This window comes from Amborella trichopoda, chromosome 3 (genome assembly GCF_054954075.1).
Source record: "Amborella trichopoda isolate Santa Cruz 75 chromosome 3, AtrichopodaSantaCruz75HAP2 v2.0, whole genome shotgun sequence".
Lineage (NCBI taxonomy): Eukaryota > Viridiplantae > Streptophyta > Magnoliopsida > Amborellales > Amborellaceae > Amborella > Amborella trichopoda.
This window is the reverse complement of record NC_142338.1, coordinates 2664914-2682882: the sequence shown is the minus strand read 5'-3', so window position 1 is coordinate 2682882 and position 17969 is coordinate 2664914. Positions and strand designations below refer to the sequence as shown.

General features: G+C 35.4%; 1 protein-coding gene across 1 annotated transcript; it reads right to left on the bottom strand.

Moving 5' to 3' along the window:
• Window positions 1-8241: 8241 nt before the first annotated feature.
• On the bottom strand, window positions 8242-13436 carry LOC18439769 (cysteine protease XCP1). Its single transcript, XM_006849927.4, has 4 exons — window positions 11382-13436; window positions 10079-10311; window positions 8945-9085; window positions 8242-8643 (listed from the first exon to the last, which is right to left on the bottom strand). Exons 1-4 carry the CDS (start codon window positions 11833-11835, stop codon window positions 8428-8430), a joined length of 1044 nt encoding a protein of 347 aa, XP_006849990.1. The 5' UTR covers window positions 11836-13436; the 3' UTR covers window positions 8242-8427.
• Between the last annotated feature and the right edge of the window lie 4533 nt (window positions 13437-17969).

Sequence of the window (17969 nt, the reverse complement as noted above, 5' to 3'; positions counted from 1 at the left end):
CTAACAATTCTGATTGGAAGGTAGATGTTCTATAGGGCTATACCACCGCACACTGTACACACGTTACTTGTACGACTGTTTTCACATCATATCTTCCCTCTTTCATTCGAAATTTCGATAATGGTCAAGTGCATGAATCTACATATTCAAAGAAAGACTAGTAATAACTTTGAGTTCGTGTGCCATTTATCCACTCCAAGCCATTAGGATACCTTTGGTTCGCCAGTAAAATATTTTCTGAAAAATATTTACATATGTAAATACTTTATCTGTGTAAATATTTGCATATACATTCATTTTATCATGTTTGGTAACACATTTAAAAATCACTGTGTAAATAATTTCATATGCTTGGTAGCACATTTAAAAACCAATTGGATCTCCTGCAATTCACTCCAAAAAATCAAAACTTTGTTTCAAGGAGAAAAACAAACGGTCATTTAGATGCTAAATTCATCTTCTTCATCCTCACGAGTCTCACATTATGTTGCGTAGAACCTCTCTCTCTTCCTCCATAGCTCACAAGTGCTTGAAATTTTCAAGAGAGAGGAAGTATAAAATGAGTATGATCCTATGGAAATAAAGAAAGAATGCGATTATTTTTTCCATCTCCTGCTTCTGATTGTCTCCTCAACATAGAGTTATCATTTTCCAAAAAATGGGGCATCTTTTACGTACTTATATCCCCGGGATGAATAAGGAGAGAGCTGGTAGTAACTTAGTCCCACCGGTGCCCAAGACGCTGCCAGACCATGAGACTACTATAATATGGTACGTATCATGGCGTGCCCCGAAATAAGAGAATTTTTAGAGAGAAGATGAGCTCAAAACAAGAAAATTCGGATTATATAAATAAGAACTTCCAATTCTTTAAGAGACCATATCTCAAGATCCCGAAACTAACCAGCTTTATTAACTAAGGAGTTATTTATGTATCGACAATAAAATAAAAGGAAAAATACAAAAATTTCCATTTTTCAAAAATATTATGTGGAAGGTCATTTGCGCCCTTTTTATTTTTTCCATATTGCCTGACGATCTGATATTAGCAACATCAGACCGGTTTAAATTTCTTTTTTTGTTTTTGTTATTTGTGAGGTTATGGTCGGTCTAATGTCCAAAATATCGGACTGGCAAGGTTTAAGCGGTCTGAGGTTCTGGAACTCGGACTGGTGATTCTATGCCCTGTTGCCACAATATAATGGTTCGAGATCTTGCACCTCAGACTACTTACTGGACAAACTGGTTCGATGTAGGGGACATTAGACCAGCAAAAGTGAGAAAAAAAGAAGGAAAAGAGATTTAAAGCGGTCCGATATTAGTAACATTGGCTTGAGAGGTAAACTAGAAAAAAAAAAAAGAAAAGATGCCAGTCGACCGACCTTTTACGTAGTATTCATGAAAAAATAAAATTTTTTATATTTTCATTTTGTTTTTGTCCGTAAGTAAATAACTCTTAATTAAGAGGCCTGACACAACTATCTTATTTTCCTGGCATGCGAAACAAGGAAGCAATAATTTGAGCCCCATCCTAAACCCCAAGCAGTCTCCATCCCCTCTCTTTCTCTTTTCCTTCCCCTGTATCTCCCTTGCGCTCTCTCCATATCTCTCTCAACTGTGCCTTTTACTATTCTTTCTCACTACATTTGATATCTGTGTCTACTTTCCCTCTCATAATTATAAATATTTCTCTCACCTATCTCCTTCTCTCTTTCCTTTGCCGGCACTATCCATAGAGAGAAAGAGAGAGTCACCCCATGGAATCCAACACCTTTAACTCTTGCACCCCGAGCCCGCACCCGAGCCCCAATCCCACACCACTCCACTCCCAATGCCAACATTGGGGCTGCTGCTCCACTCCAATTCCCATCCCCATCCCCATCCCCAGCTACCCCCTCTCAATATTCCTACCCATACTCATTCACGTAATCATTAATTTAATATTTTTTAGCGTCGATGATTAATGCATTAGGGATTGTTATTGTTTTATTTATTAATTTATTTATTTATTTTTCTAGTTAGGAAACTCTTCACTTTGGCCTTACCTATTTTTCCTCCATTTAGCCTTGGATGAACTTGAACATCAACATATTTAGGGCATATTTTGATGTATTGGTTGTCATTGTTAGTTCACTATTTCAATAAAAATTAATCTTAAAAATGAATTATTTGTTGTTTGGGACTATACAGTATAAAGTCTTGGGAACAAAAGCGATTAGTAGCGACCATCTCATAAGTCTCCTCATCTTAAGTTGGGATAAAAGTTAGTAGTAACCCTTGTTTCCTTCTCCCTCTTCTCTCCTCCCTCAACCCCCCCGCCCTTTTTTTTTTCTGGCTGAAGCCAGGTTTAGCCCTAGGCTAGGGCTTTTTCATACTGGTTAGAACTGGGCTGGGCTGGGCTGGGCTTGGGGCTAGGGCCAATGCCAGCTCGGCTTGTTGTCACCCCTAATCAAATGCTCTATTCACAATCTGACCATATCATTTCTCATTGAATGTCTACCATTCGATATTTGTTGGAAGGTGGATCTTCCCCAGTAGGTATACCAAAGTACACACTTTGTATGATTATTTTTCCGTCTCGTTTTCCATTGGCGGTTAACGGCCCAAGGTAGGATTTTTGGGTTTTAGGTCAGGAAATTGGGTTTAAGGCCTGGGATCTGAGTATGGGCCTGCCACAACACCGAAAAGTTTCAAAGTATATATTACAGATACTAGATAAGGGTGTGGTTTTGTATAAGGTTGAAGCCCTAAACAATCAAAATAAAGTGCATCTTCAAATAATGCCAAATCATATTGTTTTTATATCATAAATCTTTGTGATGGCCCAAAAATTTATTATCATCTCTAATTATAAAATTTTAAAATTAAAAAATAGTATAGATTTGAATATATCTATGAACATTTAAGAATCTTTAAAATTGACAGCCAGCATAATACATTATAAGATGTAATATTACCAAACTTAAAATCTATTTTTTCTCATGTCCATACATCTTGAGATCGAGATGACCAAATTAAGGGTTTTCGGCATGAAAATAACCTCATCTAATAAGTTTTTGAAGTGCGCCTTAATTTGATTGTTTAGGGCTTCAGCCTTATATATACTTTTTTTATTAGATAATATTATATCCATATTTTCTATAGGTGATCCTTATTTTTATCATGGCCGGGGCTCAGGCGTCATTATCATAAATTTCAGCCCGGCCTGAAACAAAATTTTTGGGCCAAGATATGGCCAGGGCCTAGCCAGAACCTAGCACGTTGACATCCCCAATCATCCACCTCTCATTTGAACTTTTCGATAATCTTCGACTCGATGCATCTATGTAGGCAAAGAAAGATTAGTGAAGACTGTTTAAACATATTTAGGTGTATCAAAATTCAGTTTTGAATCCACGTGCTTGATCATAAGAGGATTTTTTATGCTTGAGGTAGGGTGGGACTGAACATCATAGTTAGCTACTAAACGTCTTGATCTTGTAATTATTCACCTGGTATTCATATTTCTTTCACATCTCTCGCTAAACATCATAGTTATCAGATCCGATCAGCCAGATCAATCGACGGATATGGTTGAATCAAAATCTGTTCAACGGATATGGTCGAATCAAAACTAGTTCAACTACAAGTTTAACAGATCGGACCAGATTTTAGAAAAATAATATAAAAATAAGAATAACAATTTTAAATATAAAAATATTATAATTTCTTTTTCTAAAATTTGTTTTAACTAGTCGAACAGGAGAAAACCAGACTTTTGGACTTGCTAAAATTGGTCAAACATTTATTTTGACTATTTTTCAATCAAACAAGATTTTTGCTTTAGAGTGGATTAACAAAGACACCAGTTAGCAGTTTGACTGATCGGACAAGGTGGTCTGGTCTAGTTTTGATAACTATGCTCTCTCTCTTAGGTGTGGCAATGGACCCGGACCCGATCTGGGACCCACTGGGTATGTCCAACACCGGTTTGGGCATGAGTCCAACATTTGGACCCTGCGGGTCGGATTCAGATCCAAAACTTGGACTTGAACCTTATCCTGATTTGGGTCTCAGTCCGGTTGGACCTGACCCATACCTATAAACTGTTAGACATAAAATACTTTAAGCCTTATTTGTTTGGGTGTATTAAGGATTATATACAATAAGAACTTGTAGTCATCTTTAGCTATTAAACGACAAATCATATGGCTTGAAATCTAATGGTGCCTAATTGTGACATTGTTATTAATAATATGGGTATATGATAGTAAAGAAAACGTAAAAGAAAAAAAAATAAAGCTCATAATGAGGGTGCCAATGGACCTAACCAGACTTGAGACCCTGCGGGTGATCTAATTTTTAAACTCAATGGGTCGGGTCCGGAGCCTATTTGAGTCCGGATCCAGCTGTACCCAACCCGTTGCCACCCTTTCTCTCTCTCTTCTCTCTCCTGCCCCTTCTCTCTCTCTCCTCTCTCTCCTCCTCCTCCCCCCCTTCCTTCTCCAGCTAGGCCCCACGTCTTTAAGATTTGCTAAAATTTTAAAATTTATCTGAACCCCCCCCCCCCCCCCCCCCCCCCGCCGTGACACCCCACTTCTTTAAAGCTTAGCTAAAATTACCTCCTTCAACATTATCTCCTAAAACTGGATGCTTGAATGTAACCGAACACCAAAAATAACTTGCATCCAAATCTCAAAACAAACAAAATAGTAAAAGATTAAACCCAAGGGTTAAAAATTAGACAAAAACAGAATAAATATTTAATCTCCAGTTTTATATTGAACTACCCTAAAACCCACTTAGCTTTAGACAAAAGAAAAATCTCTAATTCATTCCACGCCCAATCACGCCACGCCAGATAAGACTTTTCTTTAAGAAAAGTTCAAGAAAAATCGTTAATAACACAATCACGCCACGCCCAATTATTTTAAAAATATAAACAAAATAGAAATAAAAAAATAAAAATAAAAATAAAAATTAGAACTTCTTGATTCCATTTGACAAGTACCATAAGTGGGCATATGTCTCATTTCTATAAAAAAAGTAAGTCTTCACCAGCCAGCTTTATTCACTAAGAGCTCTGACAACTTTATATTAACTTTCTATCTATCTGTTTTTGTCCACTGTCTCAAATAAGGCTACTTTCTCTCTCTCAACCTTCTCCATCTCCATTTCTGTCTCCTTCCTTGTTCTCTATCTCTGTCTTATCTTTTCCTTTTTATATTCCTCTACTTTGCCTCTCGTTACTCTATTTCTAACACCTATTTCCCTTTCTCTTTCCTTTTGCTTGCATTATCTAAAGAGATATACAGGCCCACCCATGGAATCTTTGAACTCCAACCCCTCGGACTCTCTCACCGTCACTTCCCCTCACGACCATGAACCCTCGTACCCCACACCTGACCCACCGTCCTGCCCTACCCACAATGCGAACACCACCCCCTCCACACCCAGGCTTGAGGGGCTCCAAGCCGACTCCAATTCCCATCCCCAGGGGATCGGGATCGGGACCGATATCTCTGTTGCCTCCTCTCCGCATCAGGCAAAGCAATATTCCTGTGCATACTGTGGACGCGTGTTTTCGACCTCTCAGGCATTGGGTGGGCATCAAAATGCTCACAAAAGTGAAAGGATAGCTGCTAGAAAGGCCGTGAGGAATAGTGTGAACGCGGCCCAAGGGTTCCAAAGAATTGCACCCATGCCTCCTAATTCGAGCTTGAGGTATGTGAACCCTTACCTTCAAACAGGTACTCAGCAATGGTACGATGCTATGGCTATTGAGCAAGGGAACTCTTCTGAGAATGGAGGGGCTGCTGGTGCACTTCCCTTGATGAATAGTGAGATAGAATATAATGGAAATGCCATGAAGATGAGTGCGAGCCTCCCTGGTCAATGGAGGGCCAATGAGATGGTCAATCCGACTCTGGAATTGGCAAGCAGCGAAGAGCCCATCGATCTGACTCTGCGCCTGTGATGTAGTTCTGTTGAAGCGTCCATAATTCATTTGTATATGGATGGGGTTGAAGCATGGATAATACATTCATATATGGATGGATAAGGTAAATGGTTTGTGATCTATGAACATGCATCATGGGAGGCTAGATGTCCACTTTCTCTTTCTTTATCGTTCCATTTTTTTTGAGCATATAAGTGGATTTGCAAATGAAAGTTATAGTTGAATGAGTTCATGCATAATTGGTATGATATAGTTGAATGAGTTCGTACATAAATGACAAAATATAATGTTTTGTATATTTTTTCCATTTATTTACCTACTCAAAGGAGACCTCTCTATGTCTGTCTTTAGACACATATGGACATACTCATATATTTAAAGAGATTGTATACTATGATACTTTATATTTAATACTATTTAGTACAGGAAGGTTGTAATCGCCTTTTGTAGTCATATGCAAAATTTGACAGCTTGAAGTCTATCCCAGGAAGGTTGCAATCGCCTTTTGTAGTCATATGCAAAATTTGACAGCTTGAAGTCTATCTCAAGAGAAACTTTTTGAGATTTTGAATAGAGACAAAGGTACATCACAAGTCTCCTTGTATCGACAGTACATCCACACTAATGGGAAGAAATTAAAAAATAGAGAAAACCTAGAAATAGAAGATTCCAAATTTTTAACAACTGTGTGAGAGAGAGAGGCTGCAATAATCGGGGAATGTAGCCACAATCATCTCTGATAAGTTCAATTTAGAGTAATTTACGTACGGACGCCAATGAAGTAAGAAAAATACAAAATAGGCCACTTTTTGTCCAAAATTACCGAAAGGATCGGTCAAAAAGTCTTTCTTTATTCCCAAATTGCTCATCAAGAATTCCATCACATCTTGTTATTTTTTCTTTTAACTTTTTGTTTTCCAAAGTAGCGTTGTAGAGTCATGCTCAATGTGCTCCCAGGATGCCAACCTCGGACTGCCTAGAAATGTAGTCTGCGGATGTCAGCCTTCTAGAGATATGTTTTATGCCGTCCGAGTATGACAACCTCGGACCGCCCTAACACAACAAAATAAAGATTGATGCCAACCTCGAATGGATATTGATTTTCTTCCCTTATTTTCAATTCAATATATGATGCTCCTCCCATACATTTTATCCCAAATGTTCTTCTCATAGAATATGCATTTTCCCTCCTTCCATATTCTAACTCCAAGAGGTCTACGCTTTTAATATTATTTCCTTTGCTCTGTCGCTCTTTTTCTTTCTCTCATTCACATGGGTTTAAAATCCCATTTTATAGCAAGCCCTAAGAAATGGCTGAATATCGTAAGAAGTTAGTTAAAAAGCTAAGAAAGCTTAATGAAAGATTTGAACTTTGTCAATGTTCTTTAATTTTGAAGGCATCGAAAGGTTCAATGCGGTACGAAGATTCCAACCTCAGAACGCCCTAAACCATAGGCACTAAAACAAGGCATAAATCAAGGTTAAAACAAAAGAAAAAAAAGAAATTAAAAAGCAATTTGAGGTTAGTATCGTCTGACCGAGAGTTAGTTTTGGAATAAGAAAAAAATGGCTTTTTGAGCAACCCTTCGAGTAATTTTGGCGCAAAAGTAACCCATTTTGTATTTTGTTTGATGATTTCATGTCCGTACATAAATTGCTCATTTTATCAAGATAAGTTACGAAGCAAATATTAACTGTGATAATATCCCCGTAAAATCAATTCATGGTGATAAATTTAAAGATGTCCATATTATCGCGATAAAATGTTATTTCCTAATTATTCGAGATAAAAAAGCTTTCCAGTGATGATGTATGTAACGTAAAAGCAAAATTATCGAAGAAAGTTTCAGGGGGAAAATAACTTTACCTAAAAATATCTTGAAAATGTTAATATGGAAAACAAAGAGCGTTGCGCAAGAAATTGATAACGACTATATTAGTCAAAGCTTTTAAATTAAGGACATCGTTAGCATGCGGCCAAGCCTGCACATGTACAAATGCAGGCTTGGCAATAAATATATTTTGTAGATATAATTTGATCTTAATTTTTAGAGAACATATAATCTTTAACACTGAGGTCATGAATATGTAAAAGTAAATAAATTTTTAAAACTAGAAATAATAATTATATTAAAAAAACATTTGGACCATTAGTTACAATTGTTTTTAGACTCTTACAAAAAGTTATTTTGTATTGAATAATACATTGGTTTGATTGGTTAAATTCCTTGTAATTAATCTATTAATTCAGGATAAAAAGAAAAACGTGATGATATTCCAATAAAACTCCCCAGTGAGCATCCTTGAAGACTTGATTGAAAACTTTAATATGAATAATAACGAGAGATTACAACATGATTAATTGATAATCTTGAATAATAAAGAGAGACTAAAACATGATCAATTGATAATGTTTGCCTACAAGGCAAGATGGACTGTTATTGAGCAAACAGTTTGGTGCAGTGGAAGAGGGAGACCCAATCTCAAGATTAAATGTTTTTGGTAGGGTAAGATGCCATCTTATAAATGCCACATAGGCCCTCAGGCTTGCCTATATTCCTTTTCATTCTGATATAACCTTTTTCTCCCCATTTTGGCCCCCATGAATTCTTCACAATGATGTAGTCCAATCCTTTAGTTGTGCCATAACCAACTGCAGCTACTCCATGGTCAAGTTTAGTTCCACAATGCCCATTAAAAACTCCCTGAAAATGAGCCATTTTCCTCTCTCAATAAAAATTCTGTGCCACAATCTATACTAATATATAATATTAGGAAATATGAACATGACAATCATAATGAAGTATATCTGGTTCCAAACCTCTTAAAAAGCCTGTTAAGAGACAAGGGCATTATGGTAATTTATGATAAATAAATTAAGGATAATATTGCCCTTCTAGTGGCAATCTCGAACATAAATGATTAGAAACTGTGCTCGAGATTTTTATGTGTGTATATACGTATGTATATAAATTGTTACGAATAAATTCATTTATGAATGCATACCCCACTGTAGAACTGGAAGTCTCTGCCAGATGCCTCTATGGCAATGCTAACTGGTTGATGAGCCAGGGCTTTTAGGAGGCTTCTTTCATCGTTTTCAGGCACGTCTTCGTAGCCATTAATTGTCACTACCTTCAAATCTCCCTGACACAAGAATAGGAAGTAAAAGAAAAATAGAAATATCATAAAATTGCAAAAATTATATGTACTTGTTGATTTTGTACCCTTGATTGTTAAAGTAAATGTAATATTTCCTCCATAAATAATACAAGTATTTTGTCAGACATCATATCCCCATTCATTGCATTTGCTAGTGAGATGATATAAAATTATTCTAATTGTTTAAAATAAGAGGGTTCTATTTTTCTAGGAAAGCTCTTAATATCCTCTAGCAAGAAATACATGTGTCTCCCATTTCAATTACAATGTTTGCAATCTCAATATTGTAAAAACACAATAATTTTATTTTCCAAAACACAAAATCCCAAAATTTTGAAGGCCACAAATAAGGTTTCCAATGAAGTTAATAAGCTTCGACATCGTAATCTCTCTTTATGAGTATGTACATTCCTAATATTTACTCAAAAGTTTGGATGGTGATAAATTATTGAGTACTGATCCTATGAGACCCTCCCACACCCATGTGTGTAGGACTCCAAAGGATCACCATTAAATTTGACACATATCTCTAGAAAAGTTATCTCATGGGTGTGGGACTTGACTTTTCTAAAGATATGTGCCAAATTTAATGGTGATCGTTTGGAATCCTACACACATGGGTGTGAGAGGGTCTCACAATGTCATTTCTCTAAATTATTTATTAAGAACCAAAACTTCGTTTCCCCTTAAATTTCCTACCATATATATATATATATATATATATATATATATATATATATATTCATTTTTGCAGGAGATAGAGGTTAAATTAGAGTAGGGTGTAGGCCCTCTCCCCTAGATGAGCATAAAATCTTTTTGCCCTATATTTTTACCATTTAACAAAAGTATTAAATGTAAAGGATCTTGATTATGAATATGTCGTTCTGTACCTTAGCAGACAATATTAGTAAACTATCCATCTCTAGTTCCGAAAATTTAAAATTAGTAAAATATAGGAAAATATGGAAAAAGAACAACCTTTTTCTCTTGGCATTCTGATTCTTTCATGAGATACGGATAGTCTTCCTCAGCATGGATTCCACCATTGGATATGATGTAGGAGAAAGCATAATCCATGAGACCACCATTGCACCCGTCGTTCCTTGTGTCACAATCTATCAACTCTTGCTCTGAGAGGGAGGTTACGTTCCCTGTAATAATCTTGTTGATGCCCTCTACGGCTGCTACTGTTGAGAAGGCCCAACAACTCCCTAGAGAGAGAAACAGTCAACTGTCATACTTTCTATTGGTATAATTTAGAGAGAGAAAGAGAGAGAGAGTTCAAACTGACATTCTTTCTTAAAATATAATAATGAGAGATGAAGAGAGAGAGAGACCACCAATCCTACTTGAAAATGATGAAAGCAACCATGCGTTATATGTGATCCAACTGCCATTCTTTCTTGAAATATAATTGAGAGAGAGAGAGAGAGAGAGAGACCATCAATCCTACTTCTAAATGATGAATGAAACCATGCGTTATATGTGACCAAATATAGTTTAAAAGGTGTTTTTCTCTCACAAGCAAAAGGGAATTACTTAATACAACCTTGGAAATAGTAATGCATACATACATGTATTGCACATTATTAACATTCCTACCCCCTCCTATTGAGTATTGACGTACTTATTGTATTAAATAAGTGGGCGCAAAATTATTATTATTATTATTTATTTTTTTTTATTTTTTTTTGAGAGATTGGAAGAAAGAATATTATTTAAAAGGTAAAAACCTCGTAAAAAATATTAATGAGACAAAAGGTCCCAATTAATATTGAAAGATGTCATTTTTAATTGACATTTCAGTTGAGTATCTCTTCAGAAATACGTAAATTAATTTTATATAGGGTTGGGAAACTTGAACAAGTAGAGATAATTTAGAAATTTGATCCATTTTGAACTAGTACGTATACTCCTTCCATTTGGTCAGGACCTCTTAGATGAGTCAAATTTATGAATTACCCCTACTTGATTAGGATCGGCAATCTTAAACAATGAGAGTTTGGGCATTTTTAAAAATATAGTTTTAAGAGGTACATGAATGAAATAAGAAATAAGATATAAACCCTCTAATGTGAACTAGGAAATTAATTTTTTTACCTCATTCAGGATTTAATAATTCTATAAAGAGATTTGAACCCTTAAATGATATTTCCCTCTTTTAGAAAAAAGTCCCAAAGAGCAAGACATGTTTATTTAAAACGAGATTTTGTTGTCAATGCATCAAAAAATCCCCTAGCACAAGAGAGAGAGAGAGAGAGAGAGAGAGAGAGAGAGTTACCACATTGCCCTTGGTTCTTCACCCCAATAACAGCTCCCTTCTTTCTCCAATCCATAGACTTGGGAATGTTCTCAACATCCTTATACCTAAAGTTTTGGCCTCCATTCCTCTTAGGAAATATGGGTTTCACCCCCAAATACTTCTCCTTAAACTCTTCATGGCTCATATCTGCAAATTCATTAAGCCCAAGCCAGTAGCTCTTGTTCTCCCTATTTGTCTCATCAATCCACTTTATGTTGTCCTTAAAAATTTCAAACCTCCTCAATTTTTCCTCAAAATCCCTATACACTTTGCCATGCTTTGAAGCCCATGATTGAAAGAGGGAGATGAGCCCTTCATCAGAGGCCAAGTCCTCAGGAGAGTATCCAACTATTGAAAAGTCTCCAGCTTTTGCCAAGGCCACAAATCCTAGAAAGAGAAAAGAGGACAGGAGGAAGCGAGAGAAAAGGGCCATTTTGGGATTACAAAAATAATCTTAGGTGTTGCATGGGTATTTGGGTTGTGGGGAATGGGGAGGGAGGTTGGGATTATATAGGGTGGTTTTTTGTGTTAGGAAATGTTCATTTCTTTTGGGTAGATGGTCTAGTGTGAGTTGCTTCAAAGCTAAGGTTGTGGGACTTTGCAGAAATCTAGGCTTCAAGTCTGGTGCAATTAGAACCTTGGTTTTAAAATTTTGGACCCTTAAATTACAAGTATGTCTAGTTTGAAAAGGTAATCTGGTCCATTTTTAGGAAGTATTATTTGTTTATGTGACAAGGTTGCCAATGAACTCTTAATATTGATGGTGTGGGAAAAGCGAAGGGAAGAGAGATGCAAATATACAAAAACTTTCCTAAGAAAGAAGATCAGTGTTTCAGTATACAATAACTTCTCTAAGAAAGAAGATCAGTGCTTCAAAATTTGGATTGGTTGGGAGAATTGTTCATCCACAGATCCATGCCGGAACCCTGAATTGGCGATCTAAATCGAGTATGTATCGGTCTGGATTTGTGATCCAAAAGCATTAAAAAATAAATAAAATAGAATAATATATTTGATCGAATTTGCTAAAATTGAAATAAAAAATCAACTTACTTTGCTAAATTATCGAATTTTCAATTACTGAAATAATATATTTTGGCCCTCCCTCCTGAAATCGTCTATGCCTGGATAGAAGGTCCTAAATGTTTTCGTACAATAATGGTTAATTGCATTGGGATATTACCGTGTTTGTCCTTTTTCTGAGTATTTATTAGGAAATTAATTTGAATTCAATACACTAAGCTAATATGGAATTTAACTGCCCAAAAAAAGTAATATATAATTTGCTGTGGAGTAAAAGTTTTACTAAGATTAGCATGGACGAAAATTATACACTATTAAAGACTTAAGTATTTTAAAACTGAATAGATGATAATGTTGTCCATAATTTCTAGATATAACAAATTTAAGATTTCAAAACCTACTATCAAGCTTCGTGTTTCAAAATCTGGCTATTTGGATTAGAATCGTTAGATCGAGTTCGGTGGGTGGGGTTTCTACATCTGTGATCTCTAGAATTGCTCGATTTTTTCTAATTTTATTATTTTATTATTATTATTCTCAATTCCCACTGATCTGGATTACCAATTCAGCCGATCCAGATGGGTACTACAGGTGACTGATTCAACTAGCAATCCAGTTTTTAAAATTTTGCTTTGTAGTTCTACATATCTATTGTCAAGTTCTTGAAAATTTGCTGTCCAATTTGTCACGCGCTTAGAGCATTTCGGTAAGTGATGTTACTTTTCAAGAGAAATCTTGTTAGATGAAATCTTGAAACATTAAAATATCACAATTAACTTATTTTATTTACTATTGGTCTGATTGTTGACATTAAGACTTGTCGCAATAAAAATAACTATAAATAAATTTATCGGAAATATTCATCACTAATCGCTTTTTATTTTTGAGTCAAGGTTTTTGCCAGTATCCCCGGACTCATCCCCTGGCCGAAGCGAGTGAGTTACACAGCCGAATCCCCGCACAAGGCCTTTTGGCTCTAAAAAACTTTAAAACATAGAAAAATTGAAAGAATAAAAATTCTAGTAAAAGTAAATTAAAACCTAAAATAACTTTAAAAAAGTTAAATCCAAGCATAAAAATAAAAATTTAGAAAAAAGACTTTCCAATGTTTGTCAAATATATCCAAATATAAAACAATCCAACATTTTTCTAATTTTCAATATAAATTTTGATTTTTTTTAATATCCCCAAGTTTTACCTCGAACTCAACAGATTTACTCGCTCCGGTCCGATTGGACACTCCACCCGATAACACTTACCTCAACAAGAGGTTTAATAGAAAAAGGTGAGTGACTCACAGTGTTTTCTTTAGGGTGTGGTTTCCATGAGGTTGCAACTTTAAACAATCCAATTAAGGTGCACCTCCAAATTTTATTATAATATATAATTTTAATGTAAAATATTTTTAGGATTATTTCAATATCTATTCTCATATTTAATTGTAAACTCCAAAAGTGGTTAAAATCAAGTAGATCTATAAACTTATGGAAATCTTAAAAATAGACGGTCAACATTTTCCGATAAAGTTTTTGAAGTGCAACCTTATATAAACTTTTTCCTTTTCTTGATGATCAGAGTTTAAAACAGTTAATAATCTATTCATTCCCTCATGAGTTCGTTGAACAAAAGTCACCGAGTCAACTCCCGCAGTCTAGCTTAGAGGACTTGGATACGCCAACGATCCAAGCACAGCGGCCATGATTCGAATGGAATGAGTCTCAAGTCAAACCCCGAAATTTTACTATAAAATATTCAAATACACTAAAAAAAACCAAGAGACTCGAGCGATTCAAGGTTTCAGCCCGAAATCGCTACACTCCGGATCCCACCCCACATTCGCCATGGGTCAGTTTTGGTTCACTGCTCTAACAATGCGGTGAAAGAGTAAGAAATTGTGTTGGATTACTTAGGCCGAATTACTTGGACTTTACCTCTGTCTGAGGCGAGTACCTGAATACAACTCGGTTATATTAAAAATTACAAAAATATAAAAATTATATAAATTTGTAGGATCAACTTATGAAAATATTAAATTTGAATGTGTTTTACAATGATGTGTGAATTTTTATTGTCCCCTAGTTTTGTGTTTTATTTTTCTTTTTGGATTTTTTTGAAATATCTCCACTATAAATGAATTTTTTCTGAATCTGTTTTTTCTCTTTTATATTTTTTTTTCAGACTATTTGAATTCCTTATGCAAGTTTAAATTTTAATTTGTTTTTATAGTCTTTAGTTAGTTTTACAATTGTTCTGGAATTTACAAAAAAAAAAATTAAGCCTTTTTGGGCACATTACTTGGCCGAGTCGGCACCAGGGCCTAGACTGAGGCCCGAGCACAAAGTCGAAAAACATTGGTAGTAAGAACCAAATAAACCCAATTTTCCCCGACAATTGTACCCTACTTCTTAGAAAATGGCCATCGAAGTGGAGCTGACAACTGGCTCGGCCAGTCCTTGCCCTAGACCGGCCCGACCCTAATACACTTGAAGGAAAGAAACTAAGAAAAAAAATAAAAAGGAGGCGAACAGGCTGGAGTGGCCCTATCAAGGCCTTGGCCTAGGCTTGCTCGGTCTTACCCTCAGGCCATGATGGCTCTGCTCTGGCCCCACCCTCCGGCCATTCTATGGCCTAGGCCCCGGTTTTATAAGGCCAAGCCGAACCGGGCCACCCGGACCATTCCCAGCCCCACATCTAAGCTCACGAGGGTAGAGTCTATTACTTCTCTTTGTTGTGTGCAGTATTCTCCGGCATCTAAGCTTTGGTACTTCAGAGTTTAGGGGCTACTAAATACGGAAAGCTTTCTTTGGAGTTTAGGGGCTACTAAGGGGGCGTTTGATAATGGAGAAACCATGGGAAAAGTCTCACATTTTTTTTTTCATGCATTGTAGTTTTCACCCTTTTGAGAACAGGAAAATCAGAACTTGTTTTTTTCCATTTCACTATTCCCTTGAGGAAAGTGGTGGATCATAGGTACCCTTGCGCTGCAACTTTTGGAGAAAATTACAAACTATCAACCACGACCTAACCATTTTGTTGGGTGGTTGACTTCCACTTTTTAGATAAGGGAAAAGTTTATACACAGCCGAGGCTCTACACAATCAAATTTGAGCCTACATCAAAAATTTCATTAAAAGAGGTTGTTTTGATGCCCAAATATCTTCAAATTGATCATCTCGACATCAAGAAGTAAGAATATGAAAAAAAAAATGGATTGCAAGTTTTGAGAATAGTGTATTTTGTAATGCATTTTTGGACCGTCAATTTTCAAGATTTTTAAGTTTTCATAGATATGTCAATATATACTATTTTTTAAGCTTGAAACTTTATAAGTAAATATGAAAATATATTTTATAGCTGGAAAAGAGCCTAGGCTCTAAACAATCAAATTACAGCCTACCTCAAAAATTTCACTAGAAGACATTGTTTTGATGTCCAAATATCATCAAGTTGATCATCTTGACGTCAAGATGCATGGACATGAGAAAAAATGGATTTCAAGTTTCGGAAATAGTGCATCTTGTAACGTATTTTTTTACTGTCAATTTTCAAGATTTTCAAGTTTTCATAGATCTGTTTGATCTACACTATTTTTAAAGATTTAAATTTTAAAATTAAAGATGAAAATATTTTTTAAAGCTATTACAAAAATTTTCAGTATTGAAACCATATTTTTCGACACTATTTGAAGGTGGGCTCAGATTTGATTGTTTAGAACCTCAGCTCTATACAAACTGCACCCTTTTATAACTATTATAAAGATTTTCAATATTGAAACCACATTTTTTTATACCATTTGAAGGTAGGCTCTAATTTGATTAATTAGAGCCTAGGCTCTATACAAACAACACCCGTTAGATAAGCCATTCATTTGACTTTCTCAAACAATTATTGGATGGTTTGACATTTTAACAATATTTTGTGTCAAATACTTTAATTTTTGGGGGAGAGAGAGAGTACTTCAATTTCTCAAAGAATCCTAATCCAATATTATCCCTAGAGAGAGAGCATAAATAACCAACATAATTTGTGCCTGGCCAGCATAATTTTAATTATATATCATATTTTCTATTGGACTGGCAATTTTTTTAGAAACACGTCGGGCACATGTCTAGAAAGTACAAATTGGAGGCCCCCATACTTTTTCCTTAATGTTATTTTTTTTTTATATGTTAATGTTGGTAGTAGAGGTAGAGGGTGCGACCTTATGTCGAGGTATCCCCCTCAGCCACCGATGAATATATATATATATATATATATATTTCAGCTCATAATTTCAAAAGATAACCTATACAATAACTCACTCTCTCTCTTTCTCTGATTCATAAATAAGCATCTCTTTCTCTCTCTTACTTCTTTCTCTCATGGCTTCATACATAAGCATCACTATTCATAGATACTCTTTCCCTTACTATCTATATTTCTCTCTCATGTGATCTCTCTCTTTGGATTATAGAGAACATTCATTTTTATTGTAAGAAGGCCACAATTATTTTCACTAGATGTTAAATAGGATGGCTTGAGTGAACTAAGAATTTTTTTTAGAATTTTGTGTTTATTCAATGACACTTTTACCCCTCACCCATTTTGAAATTTAAAAGACAAAAATAATTATGACCTCCTTGTACAAAAAGTAAACGTTCTTTTGTAGACGATCTTTTTTAAGTTTTACAAGCAATTAGTACAAGTTTCATAAAAAAATGATACCTTCTTAATAAATAGTGGCTTGCATTTCTAGTATGTTATTACAATTTATTTTTAAAAAGTACACAAAACACATTCCGAACCTCTAAGCAAACAGAATATTGAGGTAATTATAGTTTCAACCAGTGATTAAAAAAACGCCGATTCGAACCGGACTTGCTCGGTTCGACTCGAGAATCGGCACTGGATGTACCGAATCGGTCAAAAAACACAGAATCGCCCGGTTCTAGAGAGAACCGGGCGATTCTGTACAGTGACTCGCCGATTCACTGTACGGAATCGGCGAGTCCCATGAAGAACACGGGCTGCACAGTGTTCTTCACGGGATTCTTCAAAATTTGTCATTTTTTTATTATTTTTTTTGTTTTTTTTCCCTGTGATCGAATATGCAGGCTTTATATAGATTTTTTCAGCCTTTTCATGGATTAAATGGTGGAGAAATTTCGCTTTTTTTTATCATGAAAGTTGGGTTTTTAGGGTTTCCGCCTTTCCTTGTGTTTCATGCCAAATAGGCCATGAATCTGTGAATATTTGTAGTTATTTTGATCGTAAAGTTGTTCATCAAAACATTCTGTTACGAATTTGTGATAATCGTTGAGAAAAACAGAGTAATTTGGAGATTGAAGGCTCGGGTTCACGAAACCAGGTAAGAACTTTGGGTTTTTTTTTTTTTCCGCCATATGATCAATTTCACTTCATATTTTGAAGATAATGAGTTACATTTGTAGGGTTTTTAAACGTTATTGTGTCTTTTATCATTTAACATATTCAATTTTGTCTAATTTGCTCCATTACAGCCTGATTGTTTAAATGAACACAATGATGTATGTGAAAAAAAATTTA